At 41.6% G+C, this 25,096-nt stretch overlaps 1 protein-coding gene across 1 annotated transcript in view; it reads left to right on the top strand.

Annotated features, from left to right (window-relative positions):
* Window positions 1–25,096, top strand: part of Suclg2 (succinate-CoA ligase GDP-forming subunit beta) — a 256,446-nt gene that overhangs the window by 113,050 nt on the left and 118,300 nt on the right. The window contains exons 3-5 of the mRNA XM_040739204.1: window positions 13,603–13,702; window positions 14,732–14,822; window positions 23,913–24,065. Of these exons, the coding sequence (XP_040595138.1) occupies window positions 13,603–13,702; window positions 14,732–14,822; window positions 23,913–24,065 (344 nt within the window). The remainder of the gene's footprint in view (window positions 1–13,602; window positions 13,703–14,731; window positions 14,823–23,912; window positions 24,066–25,096) is intronic.

The following is a 25,096-nucleotide window of genomic DNA, read 5'->3' as shown; positions in this document are numbered from 1 at the left end:
GTACTTAAACTAGTAATTGGGTAGACATCAGTTCTGCTTTATGTGTTTTGTTGAGTAATTGACATTACTTTGTAATTTTTATGTCAAAGGATGAAGTTTTCGACAGTGATTGTAAATAATATTACAGTGTTTAAAAAGTTCATAGAACCCTTTCAGTTTACTAGGGAATTGCCTGTATATTTTAGTGCTTGAGATGGTTTTCCTTCTGGGGTCAGACATTTGAAGCACTTAAAAGAAAATGGACAGTAGATTTATAAATGCCATTTCAGATGTTTAAGGGAAATTAAATCCGTAAGTGGAACTGATCACCGAACGGAGTTTAGTGTCCAACTTAGGTTGATTGAACTTTAATCAAAGGCCCCCTTGAAAGTGAATTAAAAGTTTAAACGTAGAAGTAGGATACCAAGATTTGCACTTTTATGGGAGAAATGGATTTGTATGTGTTTCTTATTTCTCTAAAGGAAGGTGGATGAAAACCATGAGTCAGCTCTGCTTTAAAGCAGAGCGACCCCAGGACCTCCAAACACAGGCACAGGACCTGTCCCTGGCTGCCGTGGCTATGAAGGTGGATCTGGGGTGGGGGAGGTTGCAGTCCTGGCAGGCTGCATGGCCAAAGTAGATTTCTAGTAACAGCACATGGTCTCCCAGTCTTCATTCATGAGGTGCTGTCCTGGGAAGCCAGGTAGATTCACTTCAGACTTTTGTTGTGTGGAAGTGTATAGGAAAGATTGGGACCTCCAACTCAGTAAGATCTTTTGTGTCTTTCTAACTCCAATGTCAGCTATGAACTGGGGATAGCTATTTCTGAGGTATGTGGTCATTGGGAGGTTTAGAAATAACATTAGGTACCCACTGTCTTGTTTGTTACCCAGTGCAGGCTCAGGTGACAAACGTGGCATTTTGTTGAGAAGGGAGAAGCTGAGGGGGCATAGGAAATGTCTGGGCCAGATCAGTAGTTGATCTTCATTCATTTGCTTTGCAGAACATTTCCAAGAGCCGGAGAGACTTATTATTTTCTCCCCTTTAAAGAGAAAGAACTGAGGCTTAGGGGGCTTTGATAGCTTTTCCAGCTTTAACTGGAATGTATATATGCCGAGTGTAATGCAAGAATTGTGGACACAAGCCCATGCTCTCACCCACCCGCACTGGTCCCTGTCGGCAGCAGTTGCTGAAGAGAAGGCAGCACCTTTGACTCTAGGATTCTTGTCTGACTCCTATAACCCATCAGTTGACTGCTGACTTTTTTACATTGTGTACATAGTAAAAGTATTGGGTAAAACGAGCCGGGCGTTGGTGGCGCACGCCTTTAATCCCAGCACTCAGGAGGCAGAGGCAGGAGGATCTCTGTGAGTTCGAGGCCAGGCTGGTCTACAGAGTGAGTTCCAGGACAGCCTCCAAAACAATACAGAGAAACCCTGTCTCGAAAAACCAAACACACACACACACACACACACACACACACACACACACACACACACACACACACACACACACACACTTTCTCTTAAAACAAAATGTGTATGTCTGTGTGTACCTGAGAAAATATATCACATGCATTCAGGTGCCCAAGGAGACCAGAAGAAAGTGTCAGTTCCCCTGGAACTGGAGTTACAGTCAATGTGAATATTAGAACCAAGCTGGGGCACTTCAAGAGTATGAGTTCTTCCCTGCTGAATCTATCTCCAGGCCCTGTGCTTTCTTTTGTTGCAGTGTGATTGAGTACATTAACTCACAAAACATTTGGCCATTGTCTAGTTTCTTTATCCGCTGCTTAGATAAGGTACCCTGACGTAAGCACCTTAGGAGATAAAGAATTTATTTTGCTCTCAGTTCCTTGTTGCAGTCCTTCATAGTAGGGAGTAGGAAGCACCACGGTTTCTCTGCTTACACAGTCAGTAGCTCAGTCCGTGGGAATGGTGCCAGTGGACACATTTTCTTATCTGAATGGAACAAGGATAATCAGCCATAGATATGCCCATAGGCAAACCCTATCTGAACAAACCCTCATTGCCATTTTGTCTGAGGTCATTCTAGGTGTCTCTAATTGACAATTAACGCTACCTGGTATGGCCATGTAGATAGTAAAGGGAATAATTTGCCCCTGAACTGTTACTATTTGAGGGTTCTATGCTGGAGGGATGGGTGCAGCCTTGTGCATGATTTAGAATAAGAGATTTTGTTGTGGATACTATTGATCCTTGTGTTGCCTTCTTTTTTCCCCCCCTTTAGTTTGCTTACACAGTAATAGTTTTCATCTTGACATCTTCATAACTGCATATTATTCTAGTTTTTAATTGCCCCCACCCTCAAACGGTCCCCTTTGCACATATATCCCAGTACTGGCTTGTTTCCCGTTGAAGTCCCTCTAAGCCTTCTCCTTTCCTCTCTTGTTGTTAATCCCTCTCTGCTTTTGTGTTCTGTCTATCTTTATCTGTCACTATATTTTCCATCCATCAATCTATACATCTGTGCATATCTACATTGATATGAAACATACAATATTTGCCTTTCTGAGTCTGACTTACTTTGCTTAAAGTGACCTTTTTTCATTCATTTTTCTTTTCTTTATAACTAGCTGAATAAAATTCTATTGTGTGTATTACCACATTTTCCTTATCCATTTAAGCAAATTAGTCAATAAATGGGCTAAAGAACCAAATAACTGTTCTCAAAGGAAGGAATATAAATGGCCAGCAAGGATATGAAAGAATATTCAGCATTCTTAGCAATGGAGGAAATGTGCATTAAAACTGCCATGAGATTCTGTGACATGAAAAATAAAAGACCCAGAGACTGATATTGGGGTCCAAGGAACCAGCCATTAGCTCTCACCTCCAGCACAGGCTGAAAGAGCTGATTCACACATGAACTCTTCACCAAGTCTCAAACTGCTGCCTCTTCTCAGTGTGGCTGGAGAAGGAAAAACCTCTTCGAGACCTCGTTTCTGTCTTATATACTTCCCTAATGTTGGGATTAAAGGTGTGGCTATAATTCTCTTTTAGACTGATTCATTCTTGTGTACATCTGGGTAGCCTTGAACTCACAGAGATCATTCTCTCTCTTAATCCTGAGTCCTAGGATTAAAGGTGTGGTACCACCACATCCTAGCTTCTGGAAGCTGGGATTAAAGGTGTGTGCCTGGTTTGAATGGCCTGTGGCTGACTTTGCTTTCTGAATCCTCAGGCAAACTTTAATAAATCATCTCACCACAAGATTTCTTTTCAGTTCAGGCAGGATGGCTATTGCCAAGAAAAGGAACAAATACAGGTGTAGATGTGAGAAAAGAGGATCCATTAGAGAAATCAGAATGGAAGTTCTTCAAGATCTATAAATTGACCTACCATATGACCCAGCTATACTGCTGAAGGACTCTAAGTCAGGACACCACAGAGATACATGCACATGCATGCTGTTTTTGTGGCAGTATTCACAATGGCATATCTTTTCTCCATTGTTCCTCGCAGTCACTTTTGAAGACATATCTTTTATTCAGGAATTTACAGTTCCCTACTCTTCTATACCTTACAGTATTTCTTTGGTTTTTGATGGCCTGGTCTCAAAGATCAGTATCTGCTGCAGAAGATTGGTGTACAGTCCCTAGAACAGCTCTTGATATGTATATGTGTTCATCGTTGACTATGTGTTGTGGTATATGGCAAGCCAGCAGTGCTGACACAAAAGCTCAGCTAGCCAGACACACTAATTTGACTGTCCTAAGTGCCAGCAAGTGTCAACATCTAGTTTGCTGCCCTGCCCATGTTCCCTTCCCTGCCGGCCATTACAGGGCTGGAGACTTCCCAGTACCAGTGATGGGAGAAAAAATGCTGTGCTGAGGCAAGCTTCAACCTGCTCATGAGAACCATAGTGGAAAAGCTCTAGATATAGTAGAGGGTTGTGTTCTCTGCTAGAACACATGGTACATGGGACAAGGTCACTGGTGCTAGATGCTGATCGTAGGCATCAGAATAGAGATTGACAAGCAGAGTACCTAGCATAAATGGAAATGTACTGTATGTTAGTGGCAGGGAAATACTGTCTCTGTTCACAGGTAGTCAGTCAAGCGGCAGTCCACTGGGGAGCTAGTGTTAGATAGTGCAGAGTGTCTGACATTCAGGCCGCTCTTGAAGGCAGCTCTGTTCCCAACTTTATGAGAATGCATGTATACTTATCAGCCCTGATTTTCTGTCATTTTGAACCACAGCAGTACGTATCCTGCATATTTTTAACACTTGCAAAAAATCAGCTTATTGTTATAATCTAATTATAGATTGATTTATTTTAAAAATTGTCCAGTGGATGGTATGTTCATCATCATTACAATCATTTGCCACTCATATGATGTAAAAGCCAGACTCAGTATAAGCATTGTGGGAAATACTGTTTATGCATTCCCCCACATATAGTAACTGGTAGCAACTCTGGTGTGCAAATACCATATGGATCAACTTCATTTTGTAGTTCTAAAGTCTAGGCTCTGATTCCTGGCAGAGTGACCCACCCAGCTCCTTACTAAGATAAAAAATAAGTTCTGATCCAAAGCTGTGGGTCCTGTGGCCAAAAACATTTGCATTGCATTTTGTCCTTACCAGGCTGTTTTCTACCTAGAAGAGCCCTAAGAGGGATGGAAATTTGTGGAAACAGGAAAGTTAAGTAATTCTGCTTGGTACTTAGACTGTTGATGTTACACACCATCTCATGAGGGCATGTCATTTCTTTTTGTCACACATAAGGAGTTAGATGACTTCAGGTAAGGTGCTCACAAGGGCACAGCCTCACTTACCTGTGTGGGAAGGATCAGCTGATTTTTACCCATGTACATAAGTATTACCTGGACCCAGGATTTTTCCTTTTCCTTGAACCAGGAGACTAGCTGTTGAGTTGTGAAGTGGTGACATTTTATTCTTGTTCTTCTGTTTTCCTCCACACCTCTTGTGACATGAAGAGGTGATACTAGGCCCAGGATGACTGGATGGTGTCTCTCTACTTCTCAGGTACCTGATTTTATCTAGAGGATCATTTAAAAAATACTATTTCTCCTTTATTTATGGATCTGCAGCAAGTTCACTGTGTGGTGGTGGTGTGGGGGTAGGGTGGGGTGTGCGTGCATGTGTGCGTGTGTGTGTGTGTGTGTGTGTGTGTGAACAGCTACTTTCTGCCACTAACTAGAGTTAATACTTATCTTCAGTATACATATGTACACATATGTATCTGCTTTTAATGGTTTGTGTCGAAGACCGTAACACGCCTTTTCCTCTTTCCAGCTTTCATTTAAATCTGGAGATTTTTTCCTCTGATTTTAAATAGTCATTAGAATGCAGGTCATATCAAAACTGTGTAGATGAAGTAAAAATGACTTGATTACCAGGTAGCCTTGATGCTGTGTGCTTTCTGTCACTGGAGCCTTTTGCTATATTTACAACAGTTTTTTCTAAAGTTTGTGAGACAGTAATGCAGTCTAGTTTCTAATGCAAATATTCTTTTACTTTTCTGAATACTGCCTGGCAGTTTTCTTACAAAAACCCTGTAGGGTTATAGACAGTCTGGAGTCCTGTGTTAGCTTAGGTTTCAGGCAGGTGACAGTGACATTGATGGCACAGAACAACTTTTGCATACATCATTTTCCATACTCCATCACATAAGCATCAGGCCATAGCTGTAGGTGTTGTTCCAACTTTTCTGAACAAGTATCCTAGAAGGATTCATTCCTTATTCAAAGTGGAATAGCATGTGAGAATACCTGGATAGAAAAGACTCAAGGAAACACTTTGGGCCTGCTGTCAGTGACAGATTACAGGGAATTTGCAAAACACCACTGCCAGAAAAAGGTCTTGTTTAAAGTGGTTGATTCCCTTTACATTCTAAAAGAATTTTGTCTTCCTTTCTTCCTCCCTCTTTCTTTCTGTTTTTTGAAGCTATATTTTGTCTGTCGTCAACTGTTACTGACTTAAGTTTCCAGCCAGATTCTGTTTAGAAGTCATGTCAAGGAGGCACCCCTGTGTTCATGAATTCCTATTAGTTCAGTCATTAGACTGAGTTTTGTACTAAGGTGAGGATTTTTATGTTTTCATGACAGCACAGACTTAGGAAGAGGGTTAAAATCCTTGGCAACCTCAATGTTGTTCATACCATCCCTCCCTCCTTGCCCACATATCTCCCTCCCTTTTTTCCTCCTTCTTTCCAGTCCTTCTCTCTTTCAAGACAAAAATCTCATGTAGTCCACACTGATTTACTCTAAGGTCAAAGATGACATTGAACTCCTGATCATCTTGCCTCCAACTCCCAAGTGCTTAGATTACATGAATTATAATGTAAGACTGCCACTACTATTCTTTTTACATATTTAAAAATTTTAATTTAAGTTTATTATGATTGTGTTAGGAAGCACTTGTGAATGTCAGAGGGCATCATTGTGGAGTTCTCTCCTTCCTTCTTTTCATGGATTCCCAGGACCAAATTCAATTATGCAGGCTTTTGTGGAAAGTGCCTCTACATGTTGAGTCATCTCAATGTCCCCTTTTATATACTTTATCCTAAGGCTACCTTTCTGATGAGTTCTCAGGAATAGTAATACCCTTCTTGGTATTGACATTGAATGGTTAACACTTCAGGACTGGGCATTGCACTGTATTTAAATATCTCCTCTCTTTTAAAAAGAAACTACAAGATATTGAACTTTGATAACTGAAGTCTTATTGAGGAGTTTAAGGGCAGCTGTCTTAATTTTTGAGTTTACTTAAAAATGTGTGAGAAAAAATAATGCTACAATAGATGGTCAAATGTGTTGTAAAGCAAATACAGCAGAAATGGACCAATGTAGACCCTAGGTGGTGAGGTTATAGCTAATTCTCACAGTAGCAGTTCTGCTTTCTATGTGATTAGAAATTTGAAATAAAATGTTGGTGGAGTTCCAATCATGAGATTCTGTGGGAGTGGGTTCAGGCATAGTCTGAGTGGTCTTTGTTATGTAGAAAGTATCTACTGCTGGTTAGCTGTGTGATTCTGGAAAACTCAATTTCCGTTGGACTGTTTCTTCAAGTTAAATGGAGACAGTGAATGTATTTAATGCAAATCTTATTCCTGGTGTCCCCACTAATAATGCTATTGGTGTTATGTTGAGAAGGGATGGAGCCGTGTTGTTTAATACTGTCAACTTGACAGTTTCTAGAATCTCCTAGGAGACAAACTTCTGGGTTATCTGTGAGGGGTCTAGATTGCGTTAATTAAGCTTGGAAAACAACTTAATATAAGTGGTACAATGACATGAACTAAGTAAAAAGGAGGGAACTTGCTGAGTCCCAGCAAGCATCTCTGCTTATTGACTGGATACAGTGTAAGTATCTATCTGCCTCACACTTCTGCCCCTGTGCTTCCCTCACTGTGATGGACTGTACCCTCAAATTGTCAATTGTTCTTGTGGGAGGGCAGCTTAGGGTAGGGGCCATTTTAGTTTTACTTTGCTTTGTTTAAATGTACCATAAAATATGGTGGAAATCCTTTGGGTGTTATGTCTTTATATCTTCCATGAGTGTTTCTGGTCCCACTCAAAGTCTTAAATGCTACACAGTCATATATTCTGCTAATGTAAGTTATGAGACACTTGATCTGTCCTTTAATTTGCATAAGATACAGTAGAAGTTTCCTCTGAAGAGCTGATGCTCTCTCTTTAAGCACCTTCATGCTTCCTGTGGGGAAGTTTGGTGACCAGGTCTGCAGCCTGGCATGATCTGGGGCCTCAGTGTTAGAAGGGTGTATTCTTAAACTTTCCTCTGGAAATAATGTTGTTTGGTTTATTTTTAATAAATCTGAGGTTACTAGTAATAATCTATATAAAGGAGCAAGACTTTATCTATTTCTAGGGTTATAAGATACTACACTGAGCCCGGTGGTAGTAGTGCATACCTTTAATCCCAGCACTTGGAAGGCAAAGGCAGGTGGATCTTTGTGAGTTTGAGGCCAGTCTGGTCTACAAAGTGAGTTTCAGGATGGCCAGGGCTTTTACACACAGAACCCTGTCTCGAAAAACAAAAACAACAACAAAAATATTACACTGAATGGAGTCTTTCTAGAGGTGGTTTTTTATTTAGTGTTAATGTTTTATCATAAGAGGAGTATGAATGGTTATACTAGTAATAAATAACATCAGAGCTAAGTACGGGAGAATAGATGAGCTTACCATGATAATTTGGGTGGGGCCTACAGCACAGAAATATATATATATATGTATATATATATATAGATGTATATATGTGTTAAACTATTTCAGCATGAGAAAACAGTGATTTAAGTAACCAATTCCTGGAGTTTTATGGGGGCCTAAATGAAAATTATTCCCTTGAAAACATAAGCATCTTTTGTTTTAGCATATTATGACCTTCTTTATGATCAATAAATTGCTCAAACTAGTTTTATCTTGCTCCCCCCATAGCATCTGAATGAAGGGATTGTTTTTCATAATGTCTAATAAATTGGTTATCACACCAGTATGAAACTTTAGATTTAAAAATTACATAAAAGTCTTAATATTAATAAAAAGTATTTCGAAAAGTTCACCCTGGAGAGCTTGCTATTTGAATCTCACACTCCCTAGAAATGAAGTCAGTGAACCATAGAGATAGCTGCTGCATGCCCATATTTGTCCTGATACCAACATAGAAGCCAAGCCATAGGGCAGGCCAGGTGCTGTCTGTTGAATTGATAAAGAAGATATATTGCACATGTGGAGTATTATTTAGCCATAAAGAACAAAATCATTTAATTTCTGGGAAGATGGCGAGAGATGGCAGTGATTGTGTTAGGCCAGATGAGGCAGACAGAGAACAACAGCCGTGTGTTTTCTCTCATAAGTGGAATCTGTGGGGAGGAAGATAATGTGGAAGTAGAAGTGGAAGCAGAAGGGGAGAGGAAGTGGATGGAGGAATAGGAATCAAAGAAGGGAATAGAGGATGTGAACATAATTAGAATACATCACACATCTGTATGGATGATCACAAAACCCATTGCTTTGTGTTAATACTCACTAACAACAGTGTACAATTAGATCTGTAACAAAACCGTCGTATAGACCATCCTACTTCTATCTTTTACTTATGTTTAAACTTTCCATTTCAGGAATGCAGCCTCACTCAGTCAAGTGTGTGGACAGCATTGAGGTGGTTGATTCTAGAATCTGTTGGCTCACTGCTGATGGCCTGTGTCAGGCATGATTAAAGTTAGAATAAGGATGCCATTGAGCATACAGAAAGAGTCATCACAGTGTCTTGTTCTTCACATGACCTACTTACAACCTGTACATAGTCAAGTACAGAAAACATTACAGTAATGACTGCAGATTGATGGCTCTCAGTTTTAAAATTTGGAATCCTCAGACCTAATGAAAGCAGCTCAACTATTTTGGCACTTGATACTTTGGAAACTTGCTAAAACTCAAAGTTAACTCCCTCTCATTTTAGGTTCTTAATAAAAAATTCATCTTCCTCTAATTCTTTTCTACTCTTCTTGCTTTCTGCTGGCCCTTCTCCTTGCCTTCTGGTAAGGAAGATCTTTAGTGCTGGGATAGATCTCAAGAGCATTGGTTGGATTCTGTCAAGCCTACTGATCACCACCCAAAACCTAAATAGCACTCTTGTGCTAAAAGCTGGGCGTTCCCATTTTGCTCTAGTTGGTAAGCCATGGAAATTACTGTTCCCCCAACAAATCTAGTGCCACGGACTGATTTAGAGGGTTGTTGGAGTCGCTCTGTGTGTTCTACATTTGGGGCAGGGTTGTTTTTGGGAGGGAGGCAACCTGGAGAAAACCCAGCTTGCTAGTGCAAGTTCCCAATGTTTGCAAACTGTGTTAAAAGATGGTCGAAAATAACCTATTCTCAGACATTTTTTTTTGTTGGTTTGTGTTTTGTTTTTTCTAGACAGAGTCTTACTATGTAGCTCTGTCTCTCCTGGAACTCACTATGTATTCCCTGCTGGCCTCGAACTCACAGAGATCTGCCTTCCTCTGGCTCCTGAGCACTGGGATTAAAGGTATGCCCAGCCCTCAGACATTCTTGACAAATATTTTTATTATAGTTGTGAGCTATGTCTCATGAACATTATTTTCAATAATTTTTTTCAGAATGCCACCTCTGAAGACCAAAGTGAGCCACTTTTATAAAACTTGCCTAATAAAACATGTCTTATTTATTTTGACTCTTTTCATTTAACTCTTCATTTATACTTAACAGTGCTTCCAAGAGCATTTATTGTCCAGAATGAAACTTGGGAAACCATAAACTTGGTATAAAACTGTATTATAATTAGAATAACATTTGTAGTCAAGAAGTAGATAGCATTTGCAGCTAGCAGAGTAAAGCACAACCATAGAATGGGGCTTCCTAGGCAACTCTACATAATGTTCCCTAAGGTTATAGGGTATCTGAGAAATATATATATATATTTAAGAACTATATCTGATGTGGCTTTTTTTCCCTTTAAATATAAAAATTACAACAAAGTGATTTGTATCAAACTGCTTTTCATGATCAGAAAATCACCAGTAAAGGAATAAAATACAGGGAACACATTGCTTGTTAAGATCACTACATATAAAATTTAGGAGCAAGAAATGGCATAGTTAGGCTGACTGGTCTAATTATATGGCTATTCATATATATGCAATCTATTTCTGAAGACAATCCAATGTACTTCCCCACTTCTAGCTAGTTATGCTATGGTTAAATAAAATTATTTAGATAACTTGAACTGTATATATGGCTGTTCTCTAATTCTGATAGGAGGTGGTATTCAGGGCAGAAGGTAGTATTCAGAAAACCAGATTTGTTTGAGTTTTTACTTTTGGGAAATCAGATCTTTAAATGAAATGAAAACTGAAATGAACTTTCTGAAGGAAGAAGCTGGTAACCATTGAGTAGAATTTGCCTCCATTTCATACATAAAGTACTAGTTGAATTAAATCGCTTTTTGAGTCTCCATCAAGAAAGGATACTTTTGTACTGGAGGCTTCTCACTATACTTAGTACTGGTTTTTTTTTAGTGACTGGAGTACAAGTTGTGGGAGATAACAGCTTGAATAACTTCCCTTACTTATGTTTGCACTGTCTTGGGGGCTGTATGACTCAGTGGCAGCACTCATCCTTAGTATGGGCAAAGTTAAATCCCTGGGTTCAACCCCCAGCACTACAAAGGAAAACCAACATGGCTTCAGCCACCGAAATGGTTGCTTGGCTTACCACCAGGGTGACCCAGAATCCATTGACACGAGGACAAATAGTGACAGGCTAATTGACAAATTGCATCAAGACTACAGCCTTTTCTAGATGTTGGCAATTGATGACTAGATTTGGTCTAATCAGCCTGTGGGATTGTCACTTCCCAGTGACTGGCTGGGAGTGCTGCCTGGTGTTCCAGTGGTGCTGCTGAAAAAACTGACAATGACAGTGGAATGCCCTGAGTCTCTCAAAGAATCTGAAGTGACTGTAATTAAATCTTGAGCCAAGAGCAAACAGTCCTTCTTCCACTTGATGTCTTTGCAAGGCAAGTAGGGAATGTTTTTGTCTGTACTATTTTGGGGGCAGTCATGGAGAATAATCGTAATGGTGATAGCCATCACACTTTGTTTATGAATGCAGCCATTCAGATCAGCATTGTAGCTACCATAGTGTGTTTCTTTGTGCCCCTTTAAAATGACCTCTTTTCAGACAGGCATCTCCTTTCACCCTTTTGTGCCATTTCTTCAAGAGTTTTGTTTGCCAGTTGTCTTACAGCATTGAGGGATGAACCTGGGCTGCTCTCCTACTGAGCCACATCCACCCCTAAGTTGGGCCCTTTAGTTCAGGTCTCTTTCATTCCAGTGTCATTGCACATACTGTGATGGTTCATGTCAAGGGCAGAAGCAACAGTCAAAGGTGGGGAAGGGCTGTATTCTCAGGAGGGGCTGTGCTTGCTTCTGAACATGTGCTGAGCCTTGGCCGTGGGAGAGCACGCTCACGTGAGAGATGGCAAATCCAACAGTGGAGGCAACAGATACACTTTCCCGCTGCAGCCTCAGCATGGGCTGGCTGATCCCTGACTGGCCCTGTGCCCTCTGACTGTGCAGGGTTTCTACAGTTCCCCATGTGGATCTTTCACCTTCAACCTTTGCCTGATTGACTGAACAGCAATGGCAAGGACAATGATTCTCCTAGCTGAAGTAGCCAACGACTTTAAGAACTCAACATGAATCGTGGCAGTTATTTTTAAAATTTTGTCCATTTGATTTTTGAATATCTAGCGTGCGGGTGCATGTGCGTAGAGCAGAGGTTGATGTTCGCTGTGTTCCTCCCTCTTGATTTTTGAGACAGGTCCCTCAGTGTCCCTGGGGCTTACCGATGCAGCAAGGCTGTCCAGTCACTGCATCCCTGGGACTTTCCTGTCTTTCCTTCTCCCTGGGGTTACATACAGGTGTGTGCTGTTGCACCTGGCTTATGTGGGTGCTGGGGATCAGAGCTCCGGTCCTCATGCTTACAGAGTAAAGGCTTTACCTACTGTCTCAACTCTGTCTCTCCTAATCCTTGAGACAATCCTCATGATTGTTTTGCATAGTAAACTGAGTCCCAGAGGCCTGTGGTTAACACTGCCTAGCTTAGTGAAGAACAGTGGCAGGCCTAGAATCAAGACACAGAACCTCAGGTGCTGAAGCAGAACACAGCCTAATGGAAATGACTTAGTTCTCCAACTTAAATAAAGACAGCGCACAGACACAATGCAGCTATGGCCTGAGAATGTGTGCTGGGCGGATTTTAAACTCATTTGATTTGGAGAGTGTGCCGCCCCCAGTAGGGAATGCGAACTCGTGCTTGCTAAAGGTCCCATTTACCACTCCATGACCTCTGACCCCACTTCCCAGACAGGTCTATAGACATGTTTGAGTTTATCACTCTGGTCTAAAAGGCCAGGAACAGAGAGTTTACTCTTTCTTTGCGTGAGCTGAGAAATAAATACTCCCAACCCCCTTTCCCCCCAGGAGGTTTTTTTTTCATTTCGCCAATATTTTTTTCACAAAAAATATTGCTTGCTTTTAGTTTTAATTCATTTCTTTCTTCCTTGGCTATCCCTGTCAATATATAGAACAACTTCTCAGAGAACTATTGGTTTCCAAGAATGCAGTTATTAAAGGTAGTCTTGTGTCTTGTCTGAAAGCCCTTTCTGTACCCAGTCCAGTCTTCCTCTGACATTTCCACAGATGCTCTGCCACATGGGAGTGTCATTACACAGTAAAATTCATACTGCCTCGTTGGCTTTATTTAGTGTCTTATAGCACACTCAGAAGAACCAGGGAACACGAACCTGGCTCTCCCCGCATGTGTGAGTATCGGATACTCATACTGCTGGGGTGTATTTCACTGTCTTCGATAAGTAAGCTGCTGCTTCTCTGTTTTTAATTTGTTGTTTTTGAAGTTCCTTATTATCTTTATTTTCCAAGTTGATTTAGCAGTGCTTTTACTAGCTCCATGTGGAAGTCCTATAACATTATTGTTTTGTTTTTGTTTGTTTTTTTTCTTTCCCCTTTAAAGAAGAGATGAGGAAAGGAAGAATTTATAAAACAGCTAATATTGGGATTTTTCTTTTTCAGATGCAAAAGAAATTGTTTTAAAAGCCCAGATCTTAGCTGGAGGAAGAGGAAAAGGTGTCTTCAATAGTGGCTTGAAAGGAGGTGTTCATTTAACAAAAGAGTAAGTCTGTGGGGGTTAGGTCCCCATCCTGTTTATAACTGAAAGTGGTCTTGAGCAGGAGGGCTGGGACTGGGCTCGGGTACAGTACAAGGAGGGGTAAATGAAGGCATTGGCAGGGCTCTGGCAGTGGCTCAAGGCTTCCTTCTCCCATTAGAGGGTTTTTTCAAATCACTCACTGAGGAAGATTGTACATGTTCTCTCAATCTGAGATACATTCTAAGAGTTTAAAATAAAATCATTTGCAACTGAGATACTATTTTCATCATGTCATTCCCATGGAAAATGATCAGTTGTTGCCTATGACCAGTGGCGTCTTTGTGGCCTCTGGTAGTCCCTGCCTGCCTTTATCTGAGCATCTTTGTAGCATCCTGCCCCAGCACCAAACTGTGACTCTTCCCATCACAGTCTTTTCATTGATTGTGGTCCTTCTTTTTCCCTCTCATTCTTTCCAGGATCATCCACTATCAGTGCTCCATTTACCTTCTATCTAAACCTGTTGTGCATCTAGTCTTGTTTCTTTACTAAATTGTTCAGGGGAGAAGGTAGCAGAGTTGAGCATCCCTTCACTCATTCACTCATTTCTTCATTTATATTTGGCTGTCAGTGTACCCTTGTGACAGTACTAGACACACAAATGTAAATGTAAAGACATGTATTCTGTGAGTAATGTAGATGTGAAGATGATGACTAGAAGTAGACCCTGGGCAGTGTGGCTGTGGAAAGTTTGGGTGATGGAGGTAGACCATGGGCAATGTGGCTGTGAGGAATTTGGGTGGTGGAGGTAGACTCTGGACAGTGTGGCTGTGAGGAGGTTAGGTGGTGGAGGTAGTCCATGGGCAATGTGGCTGTGAGGGGGTTGGGTGGTGGAGATAGTCCTGGGCAATAAGGATGTATGTGGTGGGAGTAGCCCTGGGTTTTGTCGATGTGAGGAGGTGGAGTGGTGGCGGTCACCCTGGATACTATGAACCCTGCTGTATATATACTGATTTGTCTTTTCTTTGTCATTCTCTCTTTTATTGTCTTTCTTAGTCCTAAAGTGGTGGGACAGCTGGCTCAACAGATGATTGGCTATAATCTAGCAACGAAGCAAACTCCAAAAGAAGGTGTGAAAGTTAACAAGGTAATAAGAATGCTCTTGGTCATTTTGTATGTACTTAAAACAGAGAGCTTGACTTAGCTCTGACAGATCTATTGAAGCACAGTGCTTTGGCAGTGGCTCTTTCAGTGTAGGGAGTGCTGTGTCTTTGAAGAAAGACCCAAAGGGTTGTGGACATTGGCATTCACCAAAAGATACTGAGGTGAATGGCCAAAGCATCGGTTTTCCATTCAAAGCACAGATACATTCTGCTTGAAGCTGACAAGGCTTGGCAGGCAGCCTTGTCCTCAGTGAGCCCTTCCTGTTCCCGTGCAGCCCACCCTTAGTCTTTCCTGTTAGAATTGCCTGTTGCGGTGGTGGTTCTTCAAAATACCTCATGCTATACTTTGATGTTACTACCATGTTAAGTCACTTGCTGCCAGGAGTATATTATTAGTGAAGACTACTAGCAGTAAGTGTGGATAGCATGCATACACATGACATATAGACATACACACAGAGAAAAATGGCCTGCCTCTGCTGTGCAGTTATGAATGTAGGAGCCAAGTCTACAACTTGCCTCTTGCTACTTCCCTGTGCTCAGCCGTTTTTTCCCTCTCTTTATATGTAAACCTGTCTGCTGTGCATACCCCAGTACAAAATGATGACCATGCAGAGACCTATGTTCACAATGGAAGATCTGTGTTACAGAATGTGAATTCATGAGCAGAACCCCTCAGGTGTCACACGTGGCCACCCTGAAGACAGTTATGATTGGCAACATCCATCTATCCTTATAGTAAATTGGTCCCACTTTTTGGTCCTGCTCGGTTGCTTTAGAGACTTGTAGTTGTACTTGGTGGAGGGGCACTGAGTGGTACATTCTATTTTTAGTTTTCACACAACTGTAGAAAAATTCTTGATACAGCTTTAAGAAAGATGTCACTGTCTTGTCCTTATTAAATCATGGTAGGGTCAATCCTGGCCATAATAGGGACGCTGGAAAGCAGATGAACACCCATGGAGACATTTATGCTCTTCCCTATGCCTCTCAGACTATTGGGACAGTGTACCCCAAGAATTTGGGATACCCTTGAGGATGATGTTGGGAGAAGGGAAAGGCTGAAGCCTGGTGCTGGCCTGTCAAGGAGCTGGTCTCCCAGGAAGATTGCACACATCCCGCCGGCAACCTGCTGGAACACCTGCAGAAAAGACTGGAAGCAGTGTCTGGACTTGTTCTTAAACTCATGTCATCACTCAAAAGATGGCCTTGGGGTCAGGGATCACTGGATCTCTATGTTCCTCTTCCCAGTGTGACACATTGAATAAATGTCCTTCTCTGCTTTTCGCTATTGTTTAAGTGGCCCATTGAGGCTTAGTGCTGGTCCAAGCTTCTTAGGAAGGCCAGCACCCAGGTGCTCACATAGGACAGTTCCAGTAACAGCAGGGTGTTGGGATACTGATAGGTCGTTAGCTTCTTCTTCTAAAACAACCAATCATCTCATGGGGCTTTCCCCTTGCAGCTGCCTCTCAAGTGGTGCAGGGGCTGTCGGAACTCAAGTTGACTTGTTCTTGGTCAGACTGCAATTCAGATTTTGATTATGAGACTTTACCTGCATAACTTACTCAAAGTTTGTCCACAGAGAGCATAATTATTACTTTTATTTTTAGGGAATTATTGTTTTATATGGGCACATGGGATTTAAATTAGAATTTGTGAAACTTTTAAAAAGCATATAAAAATTTCACCTCAAAGCAGTATTGCACTATCTAGTAATAGAATTCTCCAGGAAAGTGGCTTGTAGCTATGTCCCTGACATGCTGGAGATAAGCATGTTCTTGAGAATTAAGGCATCTCCAGAAAACCATCAGAGGCATTTATTTTTAAGTATTTTTATTCCATAGTTTGGTAATTTATAAAAATTCCAACAGAATAAAAGTCAGAAAGTAATAATTTTTCACTCATCACCTGGGAAGAATTGTTGTGTGTTGTTTGTCCTTTTCTGATGTTCCTGGCATGTTGTCACATGTCTGTGATGGCATACAAGTGTCTGTGATATTGTTCTGCTTCCTTTGTTTGGGGAACATGTTTTGAGATGAGGTCTTTTGTAGCTCAGGCTAGCCTCAAACCTGCTGTGCAGCAGAAAATGACCTGTACCTGTGATTCTCCAAAGCATGCTGGGCAAGTGATGGTGGATTGCTGACTTTTTTCCAAGTCAAGACACGGGATCCTGTCTCTTCTTTTTTGGTGACAGCATGGACTTCAGTCAGCAAGGGTAATTAGTATTAAACAGCACCCTCCTGACAGGCATTTGTTTTGCGTGTCTTACAGATGGTGTGGCAGGGAGATGCAAGGGAAGGCTGTGTGCTTCACAGCTGACTGTGCCTTTCATTTTCAAGACAGGTGTCTGGAGAAATCCATAGATGGCCCCAGAGAAAGTGACAGCAGGATCCCAGTTTCTTCCTTTCCAGGATATTTGGTGTCTGACATCTCCTCCTTGAGCAGAGTTGAGTTCAAGAATTAAAGCCATTATGCAGTGTCTTTTGGGCCTTGGGAAGAGCCAGGGCAAACCTGAGTCATGATCATCCCATTTTTGAGATTTGATTTTGGTACTGAGTTCCAGGATATCTGCCATGAAGTTTCTTGCACATTTTCTCTGTTGTGTTCAGCATTTCCTAGCCCCTGACTTACTTCTTTTCTTTTTTGGTTTCTTCGTGTAACTTTGGCTGTCCTGGAACTTTATAGACCAGGCTGACCTCAAACTCAGAGATCCGCCTGACTCTGCCTCCCAAGTGCTGGGATTAAAGGCGTGTCTCACCACTGTCCAGCTGTCTCATGCTGTTAATAGCATGCTATGTGGGAGTGTCTTGATTTAAATAAGAAACATTTCATTCTTGTATCTCTGTCCACAAAGGCTGATGTGAAAGACTACCACAGCCTGGGTATGCTGTACATAAGTGAAATTCAATTCTCCCCATCTGGAGAATGGAAAGTCTATAGTCTCATTAGCCTTGGTGCCTGGTGAGAAGAGGGCCAAATTTCTGTTGTGCCTACAATGATGGAAGGGTGAGGGAGCTCTGAGTTCCCATTTAAATGGGCACAAACCCCATCCCTGGGGGCTTCTCCCTCATGATCTGTTCACCTCTCAAAGACTTGTCTCTAAATAGCCTCTCAGTGGAGATGAGGTTGTAGCAGGAATGTGGAGGGGACATATACTGTTCTAGAATGTTGTAGAAATGAAACATTTGAAATGAGCTTTTATCCCACATATGTCATAATTTTCTGGAGATTCATGGAGACTTCATTGTGTAATGTGCATATTCCACAATTTTTCAAGTCATCATCTATTGACAGGTACCTTGATGGTTTCAGGTTGGGCTGTTACAAATAGAGGTGTTCTGTATATCTAAGATGAATAGGTTTGGTATAGAAAGAATCTTTATTGGGGGATAGATTTTTGTATGATTAGTGGGTTTTGTCTTCTTTTATTTAGAAACTGCCAAATATTTGGCAAATTGATGGCACCACATTGCCATCTGCAGCATACAGATGACCGGGCTCTTCACATTTTGGCCAGCATTGGTGGCCATTTTTGTTAGCCATTTTTGTAAATGTGTAGTGCTATCTCATCTTGATTTAATTGTATATGCCTTGTTCCTGCAGATGTTAGACACCTTCTCTTTTGTTCATTTGTTCTTTGTAGGCTCTTCTTGTCATAGCATTCTGTCATAGCATTCAGAGGAGGAATGAGTCAGTGCAGGCTCCAGCAGACTCCTATGTGCCTTCCACAGCAAGGCTGGAGGGTTCAGTTTAGGCATATGTAGTCTGTTGACAGGCTCAGCTGCCATGCTTGGCATACTCATCTTAGCAGAGCCTTTTGTGGAACAAAAATATTTAGTTTTGATGAATTCCAAACTCTCCCCGCTCTTTTGTGGACTGGACTCTTGGTATACAATCTATGGACAAGGTTCTATGGTAACTTGATAATGGCATTTATTTTTATGTTTTGTGTGTTGGTTTTATGGTCAGTTTCTTTTGATTAAGTGATAGACTTAGGCCGGTGTGTTGATTTGCTTTTGTTTTTGCCTGTGGATATTCACTTGTACCTGTACCCCTTTACTGTATTGCTTTTGTGCCTTCATCAAAAACTAGCTGCCTGTGTTCCTGTAGGCCTCCTGCTTCTACTGTTGAACTACTATAGCAAGGTAGTTAAGTTTTTACGCTATGGATACTGGATCTCCTCACTTTTTCAGTGCAGTTCATCCTATTCTTGTTCCTTAACTTACTCTTTTTAGAATAATCTTGTCTTAGTTGATAGAGAAAAAAAATTCCTGCTGAAATTTCAATAGAAATTGTGTTAACTCACTCTATTAGTATGGGGAGAATGGATGTTTGCTTTGTTAAACCTCAGTGTCCATACGACAACTCTCTTCTGAGCTCTGCCTGATTCTGCTCTCACAGTTACATAGAGCTTAGAATATAGGTTGGTATGTGAATGTTTTCCCCTTCCTTCCTTCCTTCCTTCCTTCCTTCCTTCCTTCCTTCCTTCCTTCCTTCCTTCCTTCCCTCCCTCCCTCCCTCCCTCCCTCCCTCCCTCCCTCCCTCCCTCCCTCCCTCCCTCCCTCCCTCCTTCCTTCCTTCCTTCCTTCCTTCTATTTGCACCTAATGTCTCCTCCTTTTTTCAGTGGCAGTATTACTGGAATTGAACTTTTCATTTCACGTGTTCATTTAAGTTCGCATGTCCAACAAGTTAGTTGCTGGTGATATTACTTCCTGCTGATGTTTGGCAGATGTCTGCAGAGAAACCCTATGGTCCAGAGCCTCCTGTGCCTGAGCTTGTGGGCCTTCCTGGTTACCAGTCCTCCAGCATCTGCCTTACTTGGTGGAACTGAGCCCCTTGTGCTTCCTAGCCGTGCTGCTTTCTTCTTTATAATCTTCTGTTTCTCCCTGTTTTCTCAAATGTAAAGTTTTATCTGAATGCAATGGAAGAGTAAGTAACAAGGGTCAACTCCACATCCTCAAGCTGAAGCTACAGATTTATAGAAACTTTCAATTTAACACACACACACACACACACACACACACACACACACACACACACACACACACACACATATCTGGTATATACCAGGCATTTTTGTTTGACTCTGTGCCATTGTGTTACATGTTGCTTGGGACAGGAATGGAGTGTGAGGCACTGCTTCTCATGGGATCCGTGATCACTGTCATCAGTAACAGTTACTGTAGGAAAGAGAGAATTAGATAATTTCCTAGTAATCTTTCTTCATTATTTAAATTAGAAACAAGCTTGCTTCACATGTCAATCCCAGCTCCCTCTCTCTCCTTTCCTTCCCCAATCCCCCTAACCTCCCTTCCAGTTCCCACTCGAATCACCCAGGAGGGCGAGGCCCTTCGTGGGGGAATCTCCAAAGTCTGTCATATCATCCGGGGCAGGGCCTGGGCCCTCCCCCTTGTGTCCAGGCTGAGAGAGCATCCCTCCATGTGGAATGGGCTCCCAAAGTTAGGGATGAATACTGATCTAAAGATTTATTTATTTTATGTTCATTGGTGTTTTGCCTGCATGTATGTCTGTGTGAGGGTGTCAGATCCCCTTGGAACTGAAGTTATAGACAGTGGTGAGCTGCCATATGGGTGCTGGGAATTGAACCCAGATTCTCTGAAAGAACAGCTAGTGCTCTTACCCATTGAGCCATCTCTGCAGTCCCTATTTCCTAGTAATCTTAACTCTGCAGTTATGTTATGAATAGTTGACCCATTGCTATTCATCTCAGACTTAAAGTTTGAGTATCAGGATGTGAGGGTGGAGAGGAGGATATATGCTGGCCAACTAGGATAAAGAGATTTTGAAATCCATGGGATCCCACAAGATAATCTTATAGAACTCAAATGAAGCTCTTGAAATTTATCTCCCCGAGTGTTACAGAGTTCGTCAAATTTCTCTGCAACAATTCCTAAATACTTGAGCATCTGGGGTCGTTCAATCATTTTATAACACAAGAAAACACTTAGTCTTTGTGTGGACTTTCTTGAATTAATCTATTACTAAGCATCGTTTTCCACTTTTCCAGGTTTATTTGTTTTGTTTTCCTCTTAAGAAGTGAGACATTATTTCTCCCAAGCGGGAACTGCTGGAGAAAGCAGCTGGTCTTCACAAACTGAAGTGTGATGGAATACAGAGCACATCAGCTAGTGTTCCAAAAGATGAAGAACGAGGCTCTTGAATGACACTTATCCTGAGGATTAGAATGCTATATTGCTCTTAAGAATACAGATGATCATTGACTGTCTCACTAGACTAACTGCATTAGACTGTGTGTAGATAGCGAGGGATGGTGAGATCACTTGCTCTGCAACCATGAGGACCTAAGTTCAAATCTCTATACCCATGGAGAAAAGCCATGCTTGCTTGTCATCTCACATTATAGGTGTTGAGGACAGAGGATTGCTAGAGCTTACTGGCTCTCAGCCTAGTTCCACACCCAGCTAAACACCCTGTCTTCAGGAAGTAAGTCCCAGAGTGGTAGAACAGAGCACATAACGCCTCTTTGACCTCTGCAACCATTGCATGTTTGCACATGCGCACATGCATGCATGCATGTGCGCACACACACACACACACACACACACACACACACACACACACACACACACACACACACAGTTATATTATTGCACCTAAAATTTCAAAAATACTACCTTCATCAGAATATTGTCCCTACCAAATTTCTTAAAATATCTCTCTCCTTCTATTACAACTTTTCAAAGACATTGTTTGATTTCCTAAAGTGTGTTGATGCTTATAAAGGTGAATTTCATACTATTTTAAAAGCTGTACAATGTCATCGTACTGAGAAGGAAGGATTGGAATTCATTGCTTCAGTTTGCCGTGCTCAGCCACTTCTCACAAAATGAGTTGGGGAGTTGATGGCCAGGAGGAGAGCTGTTGATAGGTGGTTGGACTTTTGTCATTTAAAGAAACAGCCTGGGTTTGTGATAGTCCTGACACTAGCAGAAAACAAGAGATGGTTCTTTTGTGGGAATTAGGAAAAGCTGCAGGATCTTGGGGGTTGTATGAAGAGCCTCATTGTTAAGCCTGTGCTATACCACTGAGCCACATTTCTTGCCCTAATATTTTGTGTTTAATTCATGGTAAATTCAATAAAAGCTTGAAAAGGAGTTTCATATCTTTCCATTAGAGCTTTTAAAAGTTTTATTATATTAATAAAACTGTTTTAGGGGCTTCTGGATAGCTAAACTAAAATGCCTTTTAGTATATAACTTTGAAAATGAAGCCTAATCCTAAACTACCTTTAGGAGAGATGATGTTATTTTTTTTAATTACTTTCAAGTCTGTTATTGGTTATTTATGTGCATATTTGTGTTCTTTAAAACTTAAGCCAAGACATTTCCACCATTCCTGTTGAGATTATGTAAGTTGAGATAACTTCTCTCTGAAGTGAAATTTGACAGTACTTAAATATTCCATTCAATACTTTACAAGGAATAAAACAAATGAACAGAGATACATACACAAAAGTAATGGCTAGAGCAGCATTTTAGCTATGAAAATCAGTGTCAATATAAATAGCCACATGCATATTGTTAAATAAACATTAACATGTTATGTGTTGTATGGTTAATGTTGGAAAGAGAAAACTCTTAGAAAGGCATCCAAGTTATAGGGTTAAAAGTTTTAAAACAGAGCCAGATCTGTAGCTTAGTGGGTAGAGTGCTTGAATCCCTGGCTTTGGTCCCCAGCACTGATTAAGCTGGGCATGGTGTCATATGCCCATAGTTCAGTACTTGGGACGGAGAGGCAGGAGGATCACAATTTCCAGGTCATCCTTGCTTATGTAATGAGTTCTAAGTCAGGTCTCAAAACTAAAAATAATTTAAAAAACAAAAGCAAGGCGTCCTAATATGTGTGATGTGATTCAATGTGATAAATGATCCCATTACTGCAGCAGTTGCAGATAAAAAGGAGAGGTTTTCTCACATTTGCTGAAACTGGTTAGAACAAAAAGATGCTTGGTGAAGATGTGACCAGGGAATGAACTTTCTCCACCCCACTTGCCCCTGATTGTTCCTGACAAGTGATGCCGTATCCTCCCAGGAGAAGGGGCACCTCGTCCTAAGTACTACAGAGGTTCAAGGGGTGGCCACAGTTCCATTTTCATAGTCGGGGCCAAGGCATCTGGATATGAGGAGGTTGTACTGCAGGAGGCTGCAGTCAGTTTCGATTTTAGATACTTTGTGTTGTTTTTTAATCATCATCATCATCATTGCTGAAGTTTGTGCCTAGGGCCTTATACCTGCTAAGCATGTAGCAGGTCCTGTATACTGACTGGTACCTCAGTTCATGCTTTTTCTTTCCCTCTTTTGGCACTGGAGACTGAATTCTTCATGCTAGGCAAGGATTCTACCATTGGGCACTAAGCCCCCGGCCCCCCCCCCCACTATTGTTTTTTTAAGTCATGATCACAGTTAGGGTTCTAGACTAGCCTCAAATTCACTAGTAGTTCAACCAGACCATATCTTCATATCTTCCTGCTATGGCCTCCCCAGAGTTCAGATTACAGGCCTGTACCATCAGACCCAGTGACTGCATTATTTTAAATGAGTAAATATTATGTTTATAAGATAGTACAAAATGAATAAAATACAGCTAAGACTCAGAAATTTACAAATATGTACAACATCTGTGTACTGTAAAAATGATCTTTGGTAGTCAGTACTGGCTTTCTACTGTTGACATCCGAGAAGAGCCAATGTAGTAATATATATGTACAGATAGTGTGTCAGATTAGAACAGCTGTGTCCCTGGGAGTTTTCCTCAAATGACAACGGTTCAGCAGAAGGAAAAGCTAAGATGAGAGTGGGAAGGCTTCCTGAGGCAAAGCAGATACCTGTCACTTGAGCACTTTGACAAGATCAATTAAGGAGGTGGCAGGAGGCCTTGTGTACCCACAAAGAAGCCTCAGACCCCTGAACACGGACACTAAATATCAGGAGCTTGGAAACGATGCTGTGTGTTTTTTGTGTCTGTAGGCATGGATTTCCAAGCTCAAATGTGTCTGAATCCAAGTTAACTGAACTTTTCATTCATGCGCTAGGTGATGGTTGCTGAAGCCCTGAACATTTCTAGAGAAACCTACTTGGCCATTCTGATGGACCGGTCCCACAATGGTCCTGTGATAGTGGGCAGCCCCCAGGGCGGCGTTGATATTGAAGAAGTGGCAGCTTCCAATCCAGAACTCATCTTTAAGGTATGTTTGATTAGCTAGCCATGCTAACTGATTGTTAGGGTAACTGCTTGGCATCTAATGCGGAGTCTGCAGTAGGGAACAATGGGTCTGTGACTGAGATATGAAAATGATAATCTAACGACACTGTTTGCAAGTCCAGTATTCAAAAGCCTTTTCTTCTTTTCTTTCCCCTCTCTTCCTTCTCTTCCCTCCCTGCTTTTTCTTTACGCATCATTTCTTTCTGTCCAGCCTGACCCAAGAATTACCAAGAAGAGAACACTGCCGTGTCCCCATTTCTGCTAGGTCGGCTTCCTGCTTTTAACCATGGGTGTGGTCCAGACACTGCCTCTTACATAACTGAATGTGGGTGAGGCTCTGTATTAGTTACTTCTCTTGCTGTGACAAAAATCTTGAAAAAGTAATGTAAGGGATGGTTTATTGTGGCCTGTAGTTTGAGGACATAGTCTACCATGGTGGGGAAGGCACAGCAACAGGAGTGTGGGGCCGTGCTCACACTGCACCCACATTCAGGAAGCAGAGGGAGATGAACACTGGTGTGCATCTCGCTGTCTCCTTTCCTTTACCTCTCCAAGACCCTGACCTAGGAAATGGTGATACCTCCCACATTCCAGGTTAGTCTCTCCAAGACCCTGACCTAGGAAATGGTGATACCTCCCACATTCCAGGTTAGTCTCTCTAAGACCCTGACCTAGGAAATGGTGACACCTCCCACATTCCAGGTTAGCCTCTCCAAGACCCTGACCTAGGAAATGGTGACACCTCCCACATTCCAGGTTAGTCTTTGCTCCCCAACTTCCTCAGCCTATGCATGACCTCACAAGCATGTGGGGAGATTTATCTCCTCTGTAATCTAGACCCCATCAAGTAGACAGACATGTTAAACTTTACAGAATGTCCAGGGATAAACAGGCATTCAGAGATCTCTATCCTGCCCCATTGTTCCAGTCCTGGAAATCTTCACACTACAATGAGTTTCAGAGAGATCTGTTGTCAGATCTGAGTAGGTAGTAAGTTTTGAAAGGAAGTAATGA

This window comes from Mesocricetus auratus, unplaced genomic scaffold (genome assembly GCF_017639785.1).
Source record: "Mesocricetus auratus isolate SY011 unplaced genomic scaffold, BCM_Maur_2.0 Super-Scaffold_100676, whole genome shotgun sequence".
NCBI lineage: Eukaryota > Metazoa > Chordata > Mammalia > Rodentia > Cricetidae > Mesocricetus > Mesocricetus auratus.
Note: the sequence above shows the minus strand (reverse complement) of the source record. Positions and strands in the feature narration are given on the sequence as shown.